At 33.5% G+C, this 23,207-nt stretch overlaps 2 protein-coding genes across 2 annotated transcripts; both read right to left on the bottom strand.

The window, feature by feature from the left end:
- Positions 1 to 3,085: 3,085 nt before the first annotated feature.
- On the bottom strand, positions 3,086 to 4,611 carry LOC124922564 (serine/threonine-protein kinase-like protein At3g51990). Its single transcript, XM_047463289.1, has one exon. It carries the CDS (start codon positions 4,495 to 4,497, stop codon positions 3,274 to 3,276), a length of 1,224 nt encoding a protein of 407 aa, XP_047319245.1. The 5' UTR covers positions 4,498 to 4,611; the 3' UTR covers positions 3,086 to 3,273.
- Positions 4,612 to 8,067: 3,456 nt separating this feature from the next.
- On the bottom strand, positions 8,068 to 9,837 carry LOC124922562 (structure-specific endonuclease subunit slx1). Its single transcript, XM_047463287.1, has 3 exons — positions 9,542 to 9,837; positions 9,066 to 9,172; positions 8,068 to 8,419 (listed from the first exon to the last, which is right to left on the bottom strand). Exons 1-3 carry the CDS (start codon positions 9,799 to 9,801, stop codon positions 8,226 to 8,228), a joined length of 561 nt encoding a protein of 186 aa, XP_047319243.1. The 5' UTR covers positions 9,802 to 9,837; the 3' UTR covers positions 8,068 to 8,225.
- Positions 9,838 to 23,207: the final 13,370 nt, after the last annotated feature.

The following is a 23,207-nucleotide window of genomic DNA, read 5'->3' as shown; positions in this document are numbered from 1 at the left end:
TATAACATATAAACACTATTTATACAAAAATTTCAACAAAATACTTAATCAAATCTACTGTGTGAATTATCATCCTATATATACAGGATAATCCTGCTTAACAAACACTGCCTAACTACTAAAATCAGTCTAATAATTGTAAGAGTTATTTTTTTATAATAATTTTGTAGACACCATAAGAACAGTTAATTTATTTTGAGAGACATTTACATTTTTATTTTGTATATATTTTTTAGTAAAGAAGATAAATTTATAATGCATGATCATATTACAAAAATAAAAGTTTGGACTCAATCTTCTTATGTTATTTTGATTGGGCTTATAACACAAATTTATGGTGATTGCTTAATAAATTATTATATTAGTTTAATAAATAAATTATCTCATATAAAAAAAAAATCAAACATAATTAACCTTTCACATTAAACTGAAAATAATTTTAAACAATAATAAGGATAAATTGTAACAATTAAATATACCTAACTTTATAGTCATTCGATCACGTAGATAAACAGGAGACGAGATGAATTTTAAAATTTATTAACATTCTCTTAAAAAAAAAAATAAGGGTGATAATCTAGGTTAGTTTCAGTTTGACGAGTTTGGGTTCACAGGTTAACGAGTTGAATGAGACCGACCTGGAAAGGTTTATGAGAGCTCCCAATGTAACAACCTTCAATCCTGTTTCAAGGGTGGTGTGAGCTAGAGACATCATCAAACAAATTGAATCATTCCTCATTTTGCACTTTTGTTGCTTTGAAGATCATCGTCGAGTTTTGCTAGAGCAGGTTCAATACCCTCGATTCGACGAGACTCGTTGAATTTCTAAGTCTGATTGTGTAATAGTAACTCTCTGGAAAGTCCTGCCTTAGAGCTCTCCTACTTAGTGATGAGTTCGAGTCTTAGAAGCATGCGAAAGAATAGGTCTGGAATAAGTCTTGTATGAGTCCTTTAATCGAGTCCCTCTTCTATTATAACATAAACCTGATCTGTATAGTAATTTGTGTTAAAATTTCTAACCTGAACCTGCCTGTTTATTTATTTGTGATTGACCTGAGTCTGACTCGTTTCATGACCCGTTTGACTCGATTTATCTAATTCAACTCGAATCAAACTCGATACAATTAATTCACATTTTTATTTCAAATTAAAATGACATCAATACAAAATAAAAATGAAGTTAAATCTCAAATCCGCTTATAAAAATAAATTTAAAAGAAAACGAGTAAGTGAATAATAAAGAATAATACGAAACTCAACAAAAAAAAATTTGGAAACGGATTATCGTGTCTATTTTAGGTCATATCAGGTCGACCCGATTTTGACTTATTTATTAACTAAGCTAAACATGTCGACCTGATTTTGACCGAAATAAAAAAAATAGATAACCCTAACATTATTTTTTCGTGTTCGTTCCAGATCGTGTTTTCGTGTCGTGTCCAAAATTGACAACTTTAAGAGCGTTTGATGAATATTAGTCTTACAATCATTTTTTTCAATCAAACAAACACAATACACCGTTTTGTTATGAAAATAATAAAGAAAAAAAAAAATACACCGTTTGAACCTTTTTGTGCGAGAGTGATCACATGTGAGTTCGACAAAAGGTACTCTGCCATAATTTGTCTTTAACTATGTAAGCTTGTTTGATGTTGGGTTATTTACTTTGTTCAGAAGAAGTTTATGTGGATATAAAAAAAATGTATTTTAGTGTTAATAAGTTAAATTATGATATAATTTTTTATATTTAAAATTAAAATTTAATAGATATAAAGTAAGAATACTTTAATTAATAAATTAAATGATTAAAAAATATAATAGTAAAATTTTTATTAAAAATATAAAAAAACTTAAACTGTTCGTCTTCATAATACATTAAGGTTTTTAAAAATAATCTTAACATAATAAAAAATTATTTCAATTTCATTCCACTCAATTTTATTTTTTAATTTATTAATCAAAATATTAAAATATCATATATTTTAAATTATTAATTTTTATTTTATCATTTATATATTAACAAAATTTTAAATCTTTAAACAATTTTTTTTATTTTTAAAAAATTAAAATTACCCCACCCACCCACCACTCCCTCCCTCATCATTTTTTAAATAAATAGGTTATCTTAAATAACCCATCACCCACCTAAATATCACAATTTTTTTTTCTTATTTTGAGAATTACGATATTGGTAAAAAAATCAGTTTCTAAAATTAGGTAATGCTGTAAATTGTTATCCATAATAATTTGTATTTTAAATTTGAGATCAAGTTTTTAACTTTTTTTTTTTATTTTAATTTATTTATTTTCTAGTTACAATATTGACCATTTTGAATATCATTGTGTTCAAAATAACTTGTATTACCTATCAAGTATTACCTAACATTGTGGGGGCTTAAAAATGAGTATTTTGATGGAATTTTTATCAATTTTTATAAAATAAATTTATCATATTATTATTATTTTAATTATCAAATAACTCATTTTATCTATTAAACTACTAATATATATTTTTTAAAATTTAAATATAAAATATTAATAATCAAACAAATTAAAAATCTAAATAACTTAGCTTTTTTTTTTTTATATATTTTTATTAAATATAACATTTTCTCCAATACAAATCTCAAAAATCATCTCATGATCTTACTCATTAACCATTAGGTTTTGTTAGGGTCTATTGTGGAATTTTTACATACAAAGTGTTTCTCATTTCTTAAAGGGTAATTATAAAAAACGAAAATTGTGTCATTAATTGTGTCGAGGATGATGCAGCAACGTGAGTAGATTTGAAATTTAATTGGAAAAAAAATCATTTTTGAAGTCCATTCACATGTTTAATATATCATTCTCAACCACCATTCCTGACACAAAATTATTATTGTTTTTTTTTTTTTCAATTTAAATCTCAAATAAAAAAATGATAAAACAAAGTATCACCCCTTAAATCAATATTAACACACATTCATTTTAAAAAAAATTTATTTCATAACAATTCATTTATATGAATTATATCGAATCCTATGACCCCATGTAAACTCAATTTCAAATTTCAAATACTCCCAATTTATTATCTCAAAATATTAGTTCAACCCACTCTTAATTCATTAGAATAAATGAACATAGAACAAGTTCCAAATCATCCCAAATTATAAAAACATGTTTTTGTTTAATAAAAAAAAGGACTAATTATGATATGATAATTCATTTCACAAATAATTTATTGATCAAATAAAGAAAAAACCCAAATCAATAACTATAACTTAGTACCAGTCACTCTCCCTCCTCCATCGGTGGTTTCAAGCTCCTCCGAGAACTTCTCCGGCAACTATGAACTTTTCCGGCCAAATTCTCTCCATCTTCTTCTTCTTGATTTCCCGTCATCAACTCCATCAAATTAGTCCTCAAACCCAAATCAGAATAAACTCTTCTAAACTGATTCCCTGATGAAGACGGTTTCGAATTCCACCTGCCGGAATTTCCTCCTCCGATTGTATCAATCATAGCACAGGGCTTACTAATTCCATTCCATGAATGAAGAGGTATAGATTTACTCAATTCACCAATACTCTCAACAATTTCCTTCATTGAAGGTCTTCTCTCTTTACAAGACCTAACACATTTCGCCGCAATAACTGCTAAATGTTTCCTAACTCTAGGATCCTTAGGAGGTTCAATTCTCGGATCATAAACATCAACAATTCTCCCTCGTCGGATTAACGGTATCGCCCAATCCACAATCGAAGGTGGTGAATATCCAACGTCAATAGCCTTTCTACCACTTATAATCTCCAATAAAAGAATTCCATAACTAAACACATCTATCTTGGTGCTCAAGTTATCAGGAGTCACGTAATAAGGATCTAGATACCCAATTGTCCCTGCCGGCGGTGTTGAATAATAATCATCTCCACCGCATCTAAGAGCAAGACCGAAATCGCCTAACCTAGCATTAAAACTCCTGTCTATCAAAACATTAGCAGATTTAATATCGCGATGAATTACAGGAGGGTTTAACGAATGAAGACCGTGGATCGCTTTAGCTGTTTGTAGAGCAAATCTAATTCTACGTCCCCAGTTCGGCGGCTGTCGGGAACTGGAATGTAGTACGTCGTAGAGAGTGCCGTTGCTCATGAATTCGACTACGAGGAGACGGTTTGAGGCGGGAGAGGCGGTGAAACCGACTAGGTTAACGAGACATGGGCTTTGTAATTGAGAGAGGATTTCGATTTCATTATCGACTTCGTTGTTGGAATATGGAGAAGATGGAGGACGGTTGATGAGTGTTGATTTTTTTACTGCCACTAGACGACCGCTACTTAGGACGCCTTTGTAGACTAGACCGTGACTACCTTTACCGAGGAGTTTTTGATCGGAGAAACCATTGGTGGCGTTTTCGAGATCGCTGTATTGGAATTCTTTGATTTTGATTGGTTTCTTTTGTGACTGGTCTATAGTGGCCACGGATGATTCTGCTTTACAAGATAAGTAACCCATTAAAGATGATGGTTAGAAGCTTAGATGCATGATATTAGAAAGAACTCCATAGCTCATATGTAGAGAGAGAGAGAGAGAGAAAAAAAACAGAAGCTTTGGGAAGAAGAAGATGGATTGAACTTGTAAAGTTCATTCTTTTATTGCTCTTGGCTGGTTTCTCTGTTATTGCAGAAAAGTTTACTTTTATTTTGTCAACTTTCAATAAAATTCATTTTGGTATTTTCTTTATTTATTTTTGTAAAATTAAATTATATATTATAGTAATTAAATCAAAGTAAATAACCTTACATCAAACAAGTTCTTAGATTAAGTTTTGAAATTTAATTATAACATGTAAAATCATGAATATGACATAGTTACTGCATATGATATGCATGAATGAGAAAAAAAACATGTATAAAATAATAATAAATTTAAAAAAGATGGTCATGTCGAATGTTTTAATGGTACGTAAACTGAAAATCAAATTTATTTGAATATTTTTGTCTCGAATATGGTCATGTTCGGAACATTTTTGTAATTTTACTTTCGTTTTCAAACATTTTTTTAATTTATTATTATTTTTAGTACGATTTTTTTCTTCTCTCGTGCATAAGTGATATACTATTTCAGATTCATGGTCTTTTTTCGTTTAATTATATAGATAGATGTAAAAGGAAACATAAAAAAAAACATGAATTTTATAAATTAATTAATCTCAATATTTTATAAAAAAAATATAAATTTGAAATTAAATAAATGAGTGAATTGTATACGTATCTAAACAAATATTGAATTAAACAAATAGAATATAGCAAGTTTGTAGGCATATATAAACTATGATAGTTTTTTGGAAAAAGAAAGAAAAAAGCTATGCTAGTTTAGAGATCTATTATGGATGTTTGTTTAATAATGTTTTTATATTACTTTTTGTGGGCTCTATAATGAGTATCCTTAGGACTCTTCAGGTTCAAGAAGTACTCATTTTTCTTCTCCAATATATATATTTTTTTATGAAAGTATTATTAGATTATTATTATTTTTTCTCCTTTTTTTATTTTTGCACAAAAAGGACATCCCAACTGATATTTTTCAACTTTTAATTCAAATTCAGGGATATAAGACTAGATTATTCAGCTTATTTATGCTAATATGAATGTTTGATCATATTTAATTCATTTGAAAATATTTAACTTATGCTTAATCGATACAAGAGTATCTAATTTATTCACTAAACACTTATTTATGTTTATTATTCATTTGTTAAAATGACCGTAACTTACAACTTATTTAAAATGATAATCGGAATGAAAGTAGTATGTAGATTAAATTGAAATAAATGGTCAAATATGTCTTTCCAAATCAAATGAATTGTAAGTGAATGCAATGAAACTAGATAAATAAAGTTATTGAAGATGACACTAGGAAAAATGGATAAAGATGAGATAATTACTTTTTGCAAGACAAATTAATAATTGGGCTTATTTGTGTTTTAAGAGATAAGGTAATAATTGTCTTTTAAAGAAAACATGCATATCTTATTGGAATTAGATTTAAAAAATCATTGACAAAACAAATATAATACAAACAAAATTATAGACTTTGGTGTTATATGATTTAGAAGGTAGGATAAAATTGCAATGAATACAAGTTACCTCTCCAAAATTAAGTGTGAGGTTCTTGGCGGTGACTAGTAGTGTTAGTCTTCTCAAGATAATAAATCCATGATATTTCTTTTAGTAAGATCCCCAATTTCTACTCTTCTTGGCGGTAAACATCTTCTTTTTACTTTCGACCGATAATCGAGGGTTGTTTTGGTTTAATCCTAATAAAGGCCGGTAAACATCTTCTTTTTACTTCTCAACCGATAATCGGGGTTGTTTCGGTTTAATCCTAAATCTATAAACGATGAAATATAATTGTATTAGTAAAGTACAATAATGTTTGATTGATAGTCAATTTTGTACCCATCACAAATCTTCAATTAGTGTAGTTTGGTGAATGAGGCAGGCAAGAGAGTAATGAGAGGTGGGGGAGATTTATGTCACTAGCATGAATCATGACATTACATAGTCATGTCAATTCAAGCTTCATTATTATTTACATTTCTTGCAAAGGGATCTTCAAATTATCATCATATGCCTTGCAAACAAGGTAATCAATCATATTCATGAGGGACCAGAGAAAAGAAGTTGTTCTACCTCTTTACTTTACTTTGCAGTGTTCTAAATGGCGGTCGAGGCGGCCGCCTAGGCGGCGCCTAGGCGGTAGGCGGTCCAATACCGCTCCGCCTATACGTGAGGCGGTCAGATTATTTAATTATTTATTATTTTTAATTAATACTTTGTTATTATTATTATTATTATAAATTGTTTATTTAACATTCTATTTATATGATTAATAATTTGTTCTCCGTCTATAATCAATTGAAAAAACATTTTGTGGAGCACATTTATATATAAGTTATGCAAGAAAACATTAATTTTTATATCTAATTAAGTTAAATTCCAGAACATTATGTCATCTTCATCAATATATATATATATATATATATATATATATATATATATATATATATATATATATATATTTTGTTTAAATTATCAACATTTTATGGTCTAGAAAGTGTTTCTATATAATCCCATTAATATTGGCAATTCTAGTGAAATAGTCTTAGCACAATTGGGAGTTTGTCTCAGCTGGTTCTCTTTACTATAAATATTAAATCCTTTGATCTAAAAAATATTTGACATTGAAATATTTAAAGTTAACTATTTATAAAAACTATGGCAACTAAATTTGACATTGAAAATATGCTTACAGACAAACACAACTTTAATCTACTAAGTGAAAAGAATCTTTCGATTCCACTAAGAACCTAAACCTTTGATACACAAGGGAAGATCCATTGTCATTTGAGCTACCCTAATAGAAAATGAGCGGCCAACAATAGTTGGGCTGAATTCGCTATTGTGAATAAGCCGAATTAAACAGGCCAACGATAAAACCGAAAAAAAAACTTTCTTGGTGATGGGGATCACACATTTACTCTAGTGATGCAAATAAACTCTATCACCACCAAACGCAGCGAATAGAGTGAATAATAAGTTTATCCGTATAAGCAGAATCAAACTGAGTCTATAATCTTTTTTCAGAGAAAACCCGATGTATTGGAATTGCAAAAAAATTAACCCTAGCATATACCTTAAAGAACCTAAATATACTATGAACAAATTTCCTTTGTATAGATCAGGATTTAATCAAAACAAAAAGATAAATGAAAAATGTTATTTAGCTTTTAATTCCTCGATTAAATCCATATAAGAATTTAGAAACAGCTCATAAAAAATTGCAACCAAGCAAAAGAATCCAACCATAATGGTGTGGTTAGTTCCTAGATTTGTCTAGGGATTGTCCCTAAGAGAAATTAAATCGAATTTCAAGGTGGGTCCTGTCTTGTTATGTCTAATTGCCTGATATTCAGCCCGAGATTCTCGGGCAAGGGTCAGAGAATTGCCCCCTTCAATTATTAAAGAAGTTAGTCATAGAACTTTAACAGTAAAAGTAGAGACAGAGAGAGGCCCGATATTCAGTTCATGCTTCCATCTTAAATTTACTAAAGTTGATATTTTTATTCAGATTTACACAACTATTGTAAATTGTAATACCCCCCAAAAATGAACTCTTTTGTGGGTAAATTTTGAAACATAATTTATAGAATGAAATGAAAATGAACTGAAGTATACAAGTCAAGAAGGATCCAACCGCCAATCAATTTCTAAATGACTGCAATCAATTATATCTTGAACTCGACCCAAAGCTGCTAACCTGTGTTGAAGGAGGAGTCGGGAGGGGTCGGTTGGCTGCTTTGTATCATTGGCATTACTCCTTTTGCGGGTTACTTTTTTTGACCAACTTTTCCATTTTGATTCGAAAGAGCAAGCTGCAGATTCAAAGGAGAATAAGCAAACAAATAATATACATAGTAGTCACTATATCAAACGATCTTAAAGAGGATTTGGATCATGATCGAGAAAAATAAATCACTATATCAAACGAAGCCAAAAATTACACTGCAATTTGGATTGTGATCAAGAAAATAAAACCAAACGAAATTTTGACGATTTTCGAGTGAGATCGTGATTGTAACATATATTCAAAATACTAGTTTTTAAATATGCTAAATGTAGGAGCTGAATATATTTTCAGCTCAATCTCAGTTTGTGATCTCATTCATTATAAATGAAGAGGTGATTGATGAGACGACGAATGAAAAGATGGTGAGTTATCTGAGAATTATTCAAATAACCCAATCAGATGGTAAGTAAATTGGTAGTTCCCAATTGGGATCCAGCCACAGTTAAAGTCAGCTGAGTCATTTGTCGAATGAAGTTATGATCTTGCCCAGCCAAATATTTGTACCAAACGATAGAACATGTATCAGTTTCTCATAAAAGAAATGGCGGGTTATCATTAGAATCGTGCCACAACTACAAATTTACTAAAATACATCGATTTCCAGATGGGTTCATTGCAGACAGATCAAAACAACCAAGAATCTAGACATGCTTCTCTAAAAATAAGGTTACCTTCACTTCTATTGATGAATCCTTGAATAATACATGCAAAAACCCACGGCCTTCCTGCATAAGAAGTCTTGGCACCACCTCTCAGTTCTCCATTATGTTCTTTCAGCCTGTTATAGACACACAAAACAAAACTAAATTCAAATTCTTCTTTCAGCCATTTAATTGCAGCAGATGGTAAGATTGAATTATTCATTCAAAATGAACAAAAGAAAGAAAACAAAATGTTTATTAACAACATCCTTTATCATTCAAATGCAGATCCATCCAGATTATATAGATACTTTATACACTACGATGAATGCATAAGAAATAATACTACATCTACATCCAGTCTAAAAGAAGTTCCTCCATCAGCAATTTCTCTAAAATCAAATAATCAAGGATTGATGATCATGACCATATGAGATGAAACAGAAACATAAATTTCAATTTTTGTATGATGGGTTAGAGACGAGAAAAGAGGGAGGAAGGATTACCGTCTAGAAGAATTGGTTGTGACACCGACGTAAGTTTTGATTGGGAGGTTAGTGGAGAGAATCAAATATACAGACCAGAAAGGCTTAGGCTTAGGTTTAGGTTTCTTCTTCGATGAATTAGGTGAAACAGACACCGAAGATGGAGGAGATGACATTGGAAGGGAGGAGACAGGTGGTTTAGAACGAAGGAATACGCCGGAGTTGCTCGGCTTCAGAGATCGGAAAGTCCTTGATAGCAACGCCCCCGGCGTCGTCGCCATTATCGTCGTTCAAACTATATGCTGCTATAAGACTATTACCCTTATTTTCTAATAACTAATTCATTAACAGGTAATAAAAACCAGTCACTTATTTTAAAAAATTAGGTATTTATTTGAAATAAGTTTATTTAATTTACTAGATTAAGTTCAATTCATTAATCTACAATATCTAGTTTAATTTGCTAATCTATACTTTTAACCTTTCATATCATATATACATATATATAATGATGCTTAATTTTCAAAGTGTCCGAATTGTCGGGTCGAAAACTATGATTAATTTGGATATATATATATATGAGTAAAGGAATATTTGAGTCGGATTTTGGATGGATCCGCACATAAATTTGCAACCTAACAAAATAAGTACAACCTTTAACCAACTAGGCTAATAAAACTTTATATTTTAAATTTAACCCCAAATTTAATTAACGCGAAACGTTTTAACTATATAAGTTCCAATTTTTAACTAACTAATATATATATATATATATATATATATATATATATATATATATATATATATATATATATATATATAATGCTTAATTTTTAAAGTGTCCGAATTGTTGGGTCGATAGCTATGATAATTTGAATATATGTGCGAGAGTAAATTAAAAATGCTATTACATTTTAACCGTAATTTTTTTCTCGATTTTTATATCATTATTCGTACAAATGTACGTGCTACATGCTATTAAAAATAATGAGTTTTTAACACTTAATTTTACTATTTTTTATTTTAATTTTAAAATTTAATTTGTATTATTAAATTTAACTAGATGATTTAGCTAATGAGATTTTCCAATAACCTTATGTTTACGTGGGTAGATCACAAAGGCATAGTCTAGTCCACGAGAAAAGTTAGATTTTTTTTTATCAATCTTTTAAATAAAATAAATTAATTGATCTAATAATTAAAATGTTTCTAATCGACTATAGGGGATTATGTATCGAAATTTTAGATAAATTTATATTAAACTCGAGCAATATCCTTCAATTGACCCATCTATCCAACAGAATGAATCATATATTTGGTCAATTTGATAATTCTTTGTTGCCTGGTTGGGTCAATTATATCCAGCGGATTGAATCATACATGACAATGGTTTGGATAGTTAATCTTATACATAAAATCTTTATAAATTAATACATGATAAATTAATAACTTTAATAAAATTAATAATTTGTTTAGTCCCAATTTATAACAAGAACAAAATTGGACTCTAATTGATAAAATAATTAGATAATAATACTTTTAAATCCCAATGTATATAATGGTCCTAGTGTTAATAACTAAAAGATTTCAAATTATAAAATTGTCTAGTAATAAATGAATCTATAGTCACTTTGTGTGTGTGTTAAATTTCAAATATATATTAAGTTCATCTTTAAATCTTATCATTGCACTTAAAAGTTGAGGCATTGTCTTCTTGTATTGCAACAAAAAATTGTGAAGAGTTGTTACCGCTTGCAATGCTTTTTTCCGAGTGACCGGTTCCAAAACTATTGAATCATCCTCAACTTCGTCATCGACCGGATTTTCAATGGTATCTGCCATAATTTCTTCTTTGAACCTCGTAACATTCATATTTTCACCAGGATAATTTAGCAAGTGATTCATATCCATTTTGTGCCAATAATGCATACCCATAGTCAAGTTCTCAAGCTCACGAATGTCTTCTTCAAAATTTCTACCTTCAAATTGTTTTTGTTGCAAGTGAATGGTCAACTTGTAACCTCTAAAACAAATTAGTTTCTTCCATATTGAAAACATCTTTCATAGGAAATTGATAATTTTTTCCCTATAGAGTTCAATTTCTTCTCCATGTCATGTGTGTCGACTAAGCCACTTTATCCAAAACGGCGATATGATTTAATAAATGTCTTAACTTGAATTTCTCAAGTCAACCTTGTGAAAGTTTATGCTCTAAAGAATAATGTGGATACTAATAAATGTAATTGTTAAAAAACAGGATATAAATTTGAGACTAATCAAAATATAAAAGAGATGAAGTAATAACAAAAAAAACATGATAAATAACACAAAATTTACGTGGAAACCCAAGACGGGAAAAACCACGGGAAGATGATGAAAATTCACTATGGTTAAATTAGAAGATTACAACTTAAAGAGAGAAGAATAATGACAAATATTCTGTGTGTCAAATTGTGCTGAGTGAATAAAATTCTAACTAAGACCATATATTTATAGTCACATAATTGGGCCTAGTGGGCCTAATATCAAACAGTTAGATTTTATTTTATATTATTTTATTATATCGCGATTCTAGGCCCAGACCCCAATCAAAACCATCTAGGTCACCATAATATAACAGTAATCAATTAATAGTTATCTTGTGTTTTCTATATATTGTTAGGATCAATGTCAACAATAGCAGGGGGTTGAATATTGTTGAACAACTTATCACTTTCAATTCGATTTTAATCCTGTTAGAGATTAAGATCTGTTTTTATTTTTTGCAAATCTTCGCAAACTCTTGAACGGATTCAGTACAGAAATACATGCTCAATTTGAAGCAGCAGATACACGATTGGAAGATGCAGAAAAGAAATAACACAAGGAGTTTTATGGATGATCGAAGATAAAAACTCATACGTCACCCCTTCTTCTGTTTCTAGAAGATTTTTTTATCAGAAGGCTTTGATTCGTATATCAACTACACAAACCCAATTAGAAGCACATGTCTTAATAATTGCCTGTATCTGAACTCCTAGCTAACTATCCGTTGAACCGATAACGTTCTGTTAAACTTTAGTACTGAAAATACACTCAAATATTACAGTAGATGAATTATAGAATGATCATAGAGTTAGAGTAATCACAACGCTTAGTAATTCTTAATTTGTGCAATTGTATAGTGATCGAGAGCTCAAAGATCGAGAGCTCAAAGATCGAGAGATTCGTCGTTGTACTCTAATTGCCTTTTATACTGAAGTCTCAGCAACGGTCAAATCTTCATCTTAAATACATGTCAACTATCCGTTGGATGTACGCCAAGTGTACGGGATCACACAAAAGGATAAATTTGTTGGATCGTGCCGTATCGGATTATACTACAGAATATTCGGTAGAATGTGGTGTACTAGAAGGTACAAGACGGGCTAGTGGAATATTGGAGTACGTAGAACTTAAGCAGTTATAGCATGTTAAGCTGACTTGAATGACTACTAATAAATGACATTACTAATGAGTTAGGATAAGCTGACTCTTCTTCAAACGGCTGCTGAAGTAAGACGACTACTCGCGCTTCTTCAGACTAACACGTCTGTTGAAGCAAGACGTCTTCCAACGCTTCTTCAGACTAACACGTCTGTTGAAGCAAGACGTCTTCCATCGCTTCTTCAGACTAACCCGTCTGTTGAAGCAAGACGTCTTTCAACGCTTCTTCAGACTGACTCATCTATTGAAGCAAGACATCTTCCAGCGCTTCTTCAGATTGACCCGTCTGTTGAAGGAAGATGTCTTCCGGTGCTTTTTAGACTAACCTTTCTGTTGAAGCAAGACGTCTTCCAACGCTTCTTCAGACTAATCCATCTATTGAAGCAAGACGTCTTCCAACGCTTCTTCAAACTAACCCGTCTGTTGAAGCAAGACGTCTTCCTTTGTACATACGCATAGAAGATTACACAACTTAGTTTTGTTCATGAACACATCATTAAAACTATGTCGTATTAATTTATATTTATTCTTCTAAGTTTATCAAAACATTTTTTCTTAATTAATTATTTCTCTTTTAATTAATTTTCTTTTTTCTTTATTTAACTTAATCTAACAATTTCTCCCTTTTTGATAATGTTAAAACTAAGTTAAAATTGAGTTAAAAACAGGAAATTAAAAGGTAGTCAATATATATATATATATATATATATATATAAATATGGAAAAACATAAGATATACAAGGTTTTAGATTCTCTCCCTTTTTAGTCTTGAAACTTCATCCTTGGTTGCCTTCTTTATGTTCGCCGAAGAAAAGAAAATCCCAACCTCGACATGTTCCTCACGGGCTCCTGCTTCTTCAGAATACCAACATCTTCCTTTTCCACGGGCTGCACTACCCCGGCCTTGTCCTTGGTCTGCACTGCCTTCACCACGACCTGCGCCATGACCTACACTACGATCTGGCTTCTTTATGGTTTGAGGACCCCGATTGGAATTGCCTTCTCCTTGGCGACTGGTTCCCCCTCGATTGGTCCCTTCCCCGTTTTTAACATTATCAACAACATCAATAGCTTGAATACATAGTGCAGCAGCACTAGTATCTTCAACTTTCTTGGCTGCAACACTTGCAGCCTCATTGCATTCAGCATCTACTGTGCTAATGTTCTTGGAGATTTCAAGGAGTTGAAGACCAAAAGCTTATAGAGATGACTTTGTCTCATTATGATGGTCTAAGATGGTATTGATTAGAAGTGATTGCATATTGGATATCTGGATACGGAGCATCAACACTTCAAGCGTAGTCTTCGATATGTCTTTGTTAGCACTAACTTGCACCGAGGCTACGTCGGTTGTCGCTGAGGAGTTTGTGGCAGTTCGTTCCTCTAGATTCTCCAACTTTTTAAATATAATATCAATGCTCTGTTATAATGGGACAAGAACATTGATAATGAATTTTTGGAGATCCTTCGTTCCCCGAGAGGACTCCTTAGGAGAAGAAGGAGTAGAGGATGCAAGGTGAGAACCTATAGGGACAAAGCGAAGAGGAGAGGCTCGATGACTTAACTGAATGACAAACGACTCTAGAGAATTAGCTCGAGGCACACTGACTAATGCCTGGGACTCGCTGTCAGCTCCTTTGATCTCATCGCCCAGATCCTTTAGGAACCCCCATTCATCTTTAGAATAGACTGAATTGGTAGGGGGATTTCCTTGATGAAGAGGGAGTCACTTGAGTGGACTTGAGGGAGGCGCGCCTCTCTTCAGACGTCTACGACGTCTGAAGAGATGGAATGAATAAAGGCAGTCTTCTTGGAGACAAGAGTGGAAGGCTGCTCAGTAGTTGTGGACGGTTCCTTCTCAATAGACGGAACTCGCTGTTATTCAGCGTCTTGAGACAGCTCCTTCTCAGCAGAAGGAACATGCTACTGCTCAGCGGAGAGATGATCAAACAAACGCATCTTCTCAACAGATTGAGTAGTAGGAGGCAACAATTTCTCAATGAAGGTAAGCTCCTCTTCAGCATCCGAGCAATTCAGCTCGGGATTTGACGCCTTATTACGGAGTTCTTCAATCTTGGATGACTCCGTGCCATGGATGAAACACAGAGCTGTTGAACTATAAAAATCCAAGATTAGCTACAGACGGTTGTTCACTTTGCCATCTACCAAGGCCGATTTCTCTGAAGGATTATTGTCAGACTCCTTTTTTTGGATAATCAAAAACAAGGCACGCCCTTTGGCTATTGCAGAAACTAGCTCTCTTCTCTTGAGAGCCTCATTGACATCAATGGTGTAGGTCCAAGAGAGGACCGATTTTTCCAACTTAAGTAGCGCCTTCCACTACTTACTCACATTAGCATCTTTAATAACGTCACTAAACTTTGTATGAAGACTTGTGAAGAGCCATTTGTCAAACGTATCTATTTTCACAGTAGCCGTTGACTCAACCTGCTCCATAATAAGGTCAAGTGACTGTTGCACCTCCGAGATAGACTCAAGTTCTTTGACCAAGAGCTCTTTTCCCTTACCCGCAACTTCGACAGGCTTAGAAGCAGGGACAGGCTCCCTAAAGACTATACCCTGAACAATTTGAATCTGTCTCGCAATGGAAGCTGAAGAGAAGCCGAAGATAAGAACTGATGCCTTCAGAATGGCAGCATCAGGATGAGCTACATCAGAAATGACAGTCGTCTGAATAGCTAAAATTACATCATCTTAACTAGAATTCAGAATAGCCGTTTTTGTAGCTTTATCATTTTCAATAGGAGCAGCGGCCGACTCTGTAACAAGAGTCTAAAAAACAGTTGTTTCAACACTCTGACCAACATCATCAGCAACCGCTGGTCTTTCTTCATCAACACCAACATACTCAACTGTTTGTTTAGTATTAGGTTCCACAACGGGAACGACATTAATAATAGAACCAAATGTCTCAACAACTGGTGAGATAGTTTGATCCTGAGTAGAGGGAACATTAGGTACTACGGCCAAAGGAGTAGGTGTTACCTTAATAGACATTTCCATTGCAGGAATATCAGACGTCTAACCAGTAGGCTCGGCGGACGCTGGTACTTCAGATCGATTCACTGTAGACGCCTCAATAGACGCCGTGTCTGAAGGTAGAACAAAGGCTTATAAAGAGGGCACATCTTCAGTAAGAATTTCTTTCACCCTAGCCTTCTTCGAAATAGAGTCAACTTCGACAGTTTCCCCAATAGAGGCACTCTTATGGCTTATGGTGCTTGTATTCGACTCATGCATATGAAACTTTCTCCTCTTTGCAAGGATTTTTTTACTAAAGGTCGCATGACACTTGGATAGAGTGGTCGACTGACCACTCGACTGTGGGACGAATGTGGTGGACTTGGATTCTTTGACCAACTTCATCCTGAGAATATAGTTCATAACCGTGCTTCTTGTCATGATCTTGCTAATATTAATAGAGGCACATTTGCCTAAGGGCACTTGTAGAAGCTCCAGAACCCAACTGAGTTGGACTGAGAAGCCCACACTCCACTTCTGTGGCATAGACACCATTAGGCAAAGAGTTGAAAATAAGATGCATGACCAATTGATAGCCATCCCCTTTAATATGGCCACCATTATCTCAAAGATCTCTTGGGTGTAGGCGTTGAACGACCCTACTTTCTCTTGAAGAGACTTGGCAATGATATCGGTAAGTAGACAATACTTAGATTTGAGATACTTTTTCTTCCCGAGAATAGAAATAGGACCGGAAATGTCTGAGAAGACGGCTTGCATCTCCGATACATCCTCGAATGAAATGGTGTCGAATGTCGATATGCTTCGTCAGAGAGTGTAACACTGGGTTGTATGTGATCGTGATAACACTAGTATTATCGTGGAAGATCAGAGACTCGTCTGCTTGGATGCCAAAGTCTCTCAAATGTTGTTGGACCCACAACAATTGAGCACAGCAACTGCCTGCGGCAATATATTATGCTTCTACTGTAGACGTGGCGATAAACGTCTACATATTGTTAAACCATGAGATTAGACGATCACCAAGGATTTAACAAGTTTCACTAGTGCTCTTCCGATCAATTTGCAACCTGCATAGTCTGCATCAGAATAACTGATTAAATTGAAACTGGAATCCTTCAGATACCACATTCCCACAATTTGAGTTCTCTTAAGATATTTCAAAATATGCTTAGCAACAATATAATGAGATTGTTTAGGGTTAGCTTAAAATCTTCCACAAACGTCGACAACAAATAAGATGTCTGGTCGGCTGGTTGTTAGATAAAACAGAGATCCTATGACTCCACGATAAACAGTGATACGACAAACTGGCCATCTTCATTCTTGTCCAACTTGTTGGATGAGTGCATGGGAGTTGAGGTAGCTGATCAGCTCTCAATGCCGAATTTCTTTAGCAGTTCCCTAGTATACTTCACTTGATTGATGAAGATTCTATCTTCAATTTGACGAATTTGAAGACCAAGGAAGAATGTCAACTCACCCATCATGCTCATCTCAAATTTATCATGCATCAACTTTGAAAATTTCTCACAAAATTGGGGGTTAGTTGACCCAAATATGATATCATCCACATAAATTTGAGCAAGTAGTATATGTGAGTGTTTAACAAATCTAAAGAGAGTTTTATCAACTTTGCCAATAATAAAATCACGCTCAAAGATAAAATTAGTCAAAGTGTCATACCAAGCTTGCTTAAGACCATATACAACTTTATATAGTTTGAAACATGATTAGGCATATAATGATTTTTAAAATTAGGAGGTTGTTCAACATAAACATCTTCATTCAATAAACTATTCAGAAAAGCATTTTTAACATCCATTTGATAAACCTTAAAGTTTTTAAAGCTGCATAAGTTAGGGAGATTCGAATAGCTTCAAGCCTAGCAACAATGGCGAATGACTCCTCAAAGTCAATTCATTCCTTTTGTCTATAGCCTTGCACTACCAATCTGGCTTTGTTTCTCACAACTAAGCCATCTTCACTGAGCTTGTTTATAAAAACCCATATAGTTCTAATGACCGATTGATCATTTGGTCTTGGAATTAGATTCCACACTTTGTTTCTTTTAAATTGATTAAGCCCCTCTTGCATAGAATTGATCCAATTTGGATCAAACAATGCTTCATAGATTTTCTTAGGCTCAATTTGAGAGATAAAAGCAAAGTTTGCAAGTTCATCCATTAAATGTTTTCTTGTTTTAAAAGGTGCATTAGAATGACTTATTATTTGTTTAGGTGGGTGATTTCTGTTCCATTTGAAGTTTAGTCCCAAAGGATCAGACTTCTGGTTAGTTGGCTTTGCGACATCCATATTGTCAACAGCTTGCTGACTTATAGTCTAGTCGTCTCAACCGGTTTAGTTGTCTGATCAGACATTCTGTTTCTGTTGACCAGAACTTCATCATCACTATCAGATTGGAGAGTAGCAGCTTCCAACCTGTTAGCAACTTCAATGATTTCGTTAGAATTGCTTTCAACAGATTTATCAAAAACAATATGAGTAGATTCTTCAACAGTTATAGTCTGTTTATTAAACACTCTATAAGATTTACTAACTGAAGAATAATCTAACATAATGCCAGCATCTGCTTTAGCATCAAAAGCAGTCAAATGATTTTTCTCATTGTTATGAATAAAACACTTACATCCAAATATCCTAAAATATGAAAATTAAGGAAATTTATCATAAAAGATTTCGTAAGGTATTTTATTAAAACATTTATTAATCATTGACCTGTTTTGAGTATAGCAAGCTGTGTTAATGACTTCTACCCACAGTTTTTGAGAAACACCAGAATCAGCTAGCATAGATATCGCTACTTCTTTTAGTGTTCTATTCCTCCGTTCAGCAACACCATTTTGATGTAGAGTTCTAGCACTAGACAACTCGTGTTTAATACCAAACTCCTCAAGGAAAGAAGACAAACGTATGTTGGTAAACTCAGTTTCTCTATCACTTTTTATCTTTATGATGCTTAAAGATTTTTCAATTTGAAGTCTTCTAAGGATTTTAATGAGATTTTTAGCAGTATGATCCTTAGATGCTAAAAATATAACCCAAGTAAATCTTGAAAAATCATCAATAATGACAAGGGTATATCTCATTCCCCCTAAACTGATGACTGGAATTGGACCAAACGAGTCCATGTGCAATAATTCCAGACACCTGTTGGATTGAGTATTCCCTTTATTTTTAAAAGTTGATCTGACCTGTTTGCCCATCTGGCAAGCAGAACAAATCTTATATTTTGAAAACTTCAGCTTAGGTATTCTAGAAACTAAATCTTTTGAACAGATGTTGTTAATGATTTTAAAATTAAGATGGTTTAATCTTTTATGCCATAGCCAGTTTTGATCATTTTTGACTATCATGCATAAATAATCAGATGTCTTATTTTTCTAGTTCATTTTGTAAGAGTTTCCTACATTATTTCCTATCAGCAGAGTGTTACCCTACTGATCTTTAACTAGGCATACATGTTTTTGAAAATCTATAGTATAGCCATTATCACACATTTGAATAATACATATCAAGTTATAGCACACATTTTCTACTAGCAGCACATCTCTGATAGTAAGGTTACTATGGATAATCTTATCCTTACTTATAGTTTTACATTTGTTGTTATCACCAAATGTGATCTTAAGCCCTATGTATTTGGTTACTTTAGTCAACAACCATCTGTCGCCTGTCATATGTATGGAGCAATCATTGTCCAGATACCAGACAGACTCTTCTAGACAGTTGTCCTTATGTACCTACAAATACACATATTTATAGCTTTTGGTACCCATATTCACTTGGTTTCATGGTTGATCAGTCCCTTGGGGATCCATATTTGGGTTATTTTAATGGATCTCCCATTTTGAGTTGTTAACAAAACAAATGATTTTGGTTTGGCAGACTTCTTTCTGTCTGCTGTTGATCCTTTAACTTCAGAGAATATTTTTGTCGAAAACTTCTTGACTTTTTGTCAAGTTTTTGTTTGCCAGACTTGCTGGCTGCCCTCTTCATGGGTTTCAGCCAGCTTGAAGTTGGCTTTACATACTTAATCTCATCCTTTGAAGTTAAATCATCACAATTGTGATTAGTTCCAATTTCAGTTAAATGTCCTTTGACAAAGTTTATAGACTTAAGCTCGCCTTTTATTGGGTTCAACTTTTTGTTGGACTTATCTAGGTTGCCATAATCAAATCCTAAATCGGATTTGCATCCGATATGCCTTAATTGACTAATTAGCTGTCTAACAGCATCCCTAGATTTCGTCCAGGAACTGACCACGTAGGTCAACCTTTAGTTTTCAAAAGAGAGAGTTTGAATTGTTTTTTTGAGCTTCTCATTCTCAAATGAGAGCTCAACCATTTTCAAAACTTCTTGATCAATGTTTTGAGATGAAGAAGGGCTATCAGATTTGTTTTTCAAATCCAGTTCATTAAAATAATCTGATAGCTTCTAGTACTCAATGACCATGTCATTGAGTGCATTGTCATTGAGTGTAGTGGTTAAGTCATCTCTTGTGAACTCGTCTAAGGAGAAGTCAAATACCTCAGAGTCGTCATCTATCATGAAGCATGTAACGACTTCATCATCACTCTCGCTTGATGAGTTGTCGTTAGAATCGTTGTCGACCAATTTTCTCTTTCTTTTGCTTTCCTCATTTAGGAGATCTTTTTGTTCCTTCTTGTTCTTCTTATCATTATTCTTCTTATCACCCCCCTTTGGCTTTCTACATTCTACCTTAAAATGTTCTAGTTTATCACAGTTAAAACACTTCAAGTTAGCCTTGGAATCACTCTTATAATTGTTATTATTATTAGAGCTTGAGTTAGAGTGAGTCTTCTTCATGAATTTGCCGAATTTCTTCACGAAGAGAGCCATGGCATCGCTGTTGATCTTCTCATCAAATTTCACAGTAGTCGCGGCAGGTGGCTCCTTAGCAGTCACCAACACCATGGTTGAGATGGATGATGTGGATGGTTCCTCTTAGTTCCTTGAGTTTATCTCAAACTCATAGGCCTTCAGATCGGCGAACAGATCATGCAATTTCATCTTGTTGAGGTATTTAGATCCCCTCATAGCCAACGTCTTTATGTCCCATTCTCTAGGAAGAGCACACATGACTTTGATAACAACCTCATGGTTGCTATAAGTCTTCCCAAGAGTTGAGAGCTTGATAAAAATGCTGCTGAATCTTTCATCAAATTCAGTCATCGTCTCTCTAGGACGCATCTTTACGTTGTCGAAGTTTTGTGTGGCAACCATCAGCTTGTTTTCTTTTATTTGTTGAACAACTTATCACTTTCAATTCGATTTTAATCCTATTAGAGATTAAGATTTGTTTCTATTCTTCGCAAATTTTCGCAAGCTCTTGAACGGATTCAAGTGCGGAAAATACTTGCTCGATTTGAAGCGACAGATACATAATTAGAAGATGTAGAAAAGAATTAACACAAGGAGTTTTATGGATGTTCAGAGATAAAACTCCTACGTCACCTCTTCTTCTATTTCCAGAAAGTTTTTCACTAGAAGGCTTTGATTCGTATAACGACTAAACAAACCTAGTCAGAAGCACACAAGACTTAACAACTGCCTGTATTTGAACTCCTAGCTAACTCTCCATTGAACAGACAATATTCTGTTCAACTTACAGTACTAAAAATAGACTCAGATATTACAGTAGATGAATTACAGAATGATCATAGAGCTATAGTAATCACAACGCTTAGTAATTATTAATTCGTGCAATTATAGAGTGATCGAAAGCTTAGAGATCGAGAGATTCGCTGTTGTACTCTGATCACCTTTTATACTGAAGTCTCGGCAACGGTCGACTCTTTCTCTTGTATATGTGTCAATTGTTTGTTGGATGTACTCCAGGTGTACGTGATTGTACATAAAAATATATTCGTTGGATCATGGCGTACTAGATTATACTGTAAAATATTTGTAGAACGTGGTGTACTAGAAGGTACAAGACGGGCTAGTAGAATATTGGAGTACATGGCACTTAAGCAGTTATAGCGTATTAAGCTGTCTTGGCAGACTGCTGATAATGGTCGCTACTAATGAGTTAGAATAAGTTGACTCTTCTTCAGACGGCTGCTAAAACAAGACGTCTACTGGTGCTTCTTCAGATTGAGACGTCTGATGAAGAGAGACAACTACTTGCGCTTCTTCAAACTAACACGTCTGTTAAAGAAAGACGTCTTCCAGCGCTTCTTCAGACTAACACGTCTGTTGAAGCAAGACGTCTTCCAGTGCTTCTTCAGACTAACCCGTCTGTTAAAGCAAGACGTCTTTCATCGCTTCTTCAGACCAACCCGTCTGTTGAAGCAAGACGTCTTCCGCTGTACCTGCGCATGTACAATTTACACAACTTAGTTTTATTCATGAACACATCATTAAAACTATGTCGTATTAATTTAAACTTATTCTCCTATGTTTATCAAAAAAAAATTCCTTAATTAATTATTTCTCTTTTAATTAATTATTCTTTTTTTTATTTAACTTAATCTAACATATATATGCTTGGACTAATTAATATATTGAAAATCTCTAAATTATTGGATCTCAATGTTATAATCTTGTATATATTTTACATTTTGGAATGAATAAAACACCAAATTATATACTTTTATGGTATTAGAGCTACACCCGACGTCGGTGCTGAACCAGAAGCCACCCGCTTCGCCAAGCCATATTCCTCCAAAATCAACATTGCACTTGGTAGAACTAAGAAAAAGGATCACTCTGTCGGAGTAACGTCGCCACCTCGTTGTACGCCTCTATCAGGCCCGTGATCAACTACAATACGAGGCGATCGTTCAAGACTAGGCTACTGATGCCCTACAACTAATTGGTTAGGACTTTTAGATGTTGACAATAAGTCGAGACCCCGAGAAAATCCACCATGATGGTGGTGGAAAACTCTTACTCGAGAGAAACCGCACGAGAATGACAATTATCTTGAAAAATCCCATGTAGCCGTGTCCAGATTTGCTCAGTTGTAGAGTCTAGTTCCAAGATTGTGTGAAGAAGATCATGTGAGATTGAGACATATATCCATTGAAGGACAGTGACATAGAGAGTTAGTTACATATCTTTCTCTTTATCCGTCCATGGCGGTGGTAGAGAAGAGATGAAGTATCAGCCAAGAAAGCACGATAAATTACACAAGATTTACGTGGAAATCCAAGACGAGAAAACCACAGGC

This window comes from Impatiens glandulifera, chromosome 1 (assembly GCF_907164915.1).
Source record: "Impatiens glandulifera chromosome 1, dImpGla2.1, whole genome shotgun sequence".
NCBI classification, from domain to species: domain Eukaryota; kingdom Viridiplantae; phylum Streptophyta; class Magnoliopsida; order Ericales; family Balsaminaceae; genus Impatiens; species Impatiens glandulifera.
This window is presented reverse-complemented; position numbering and strand designations above follow the sequence as displayed.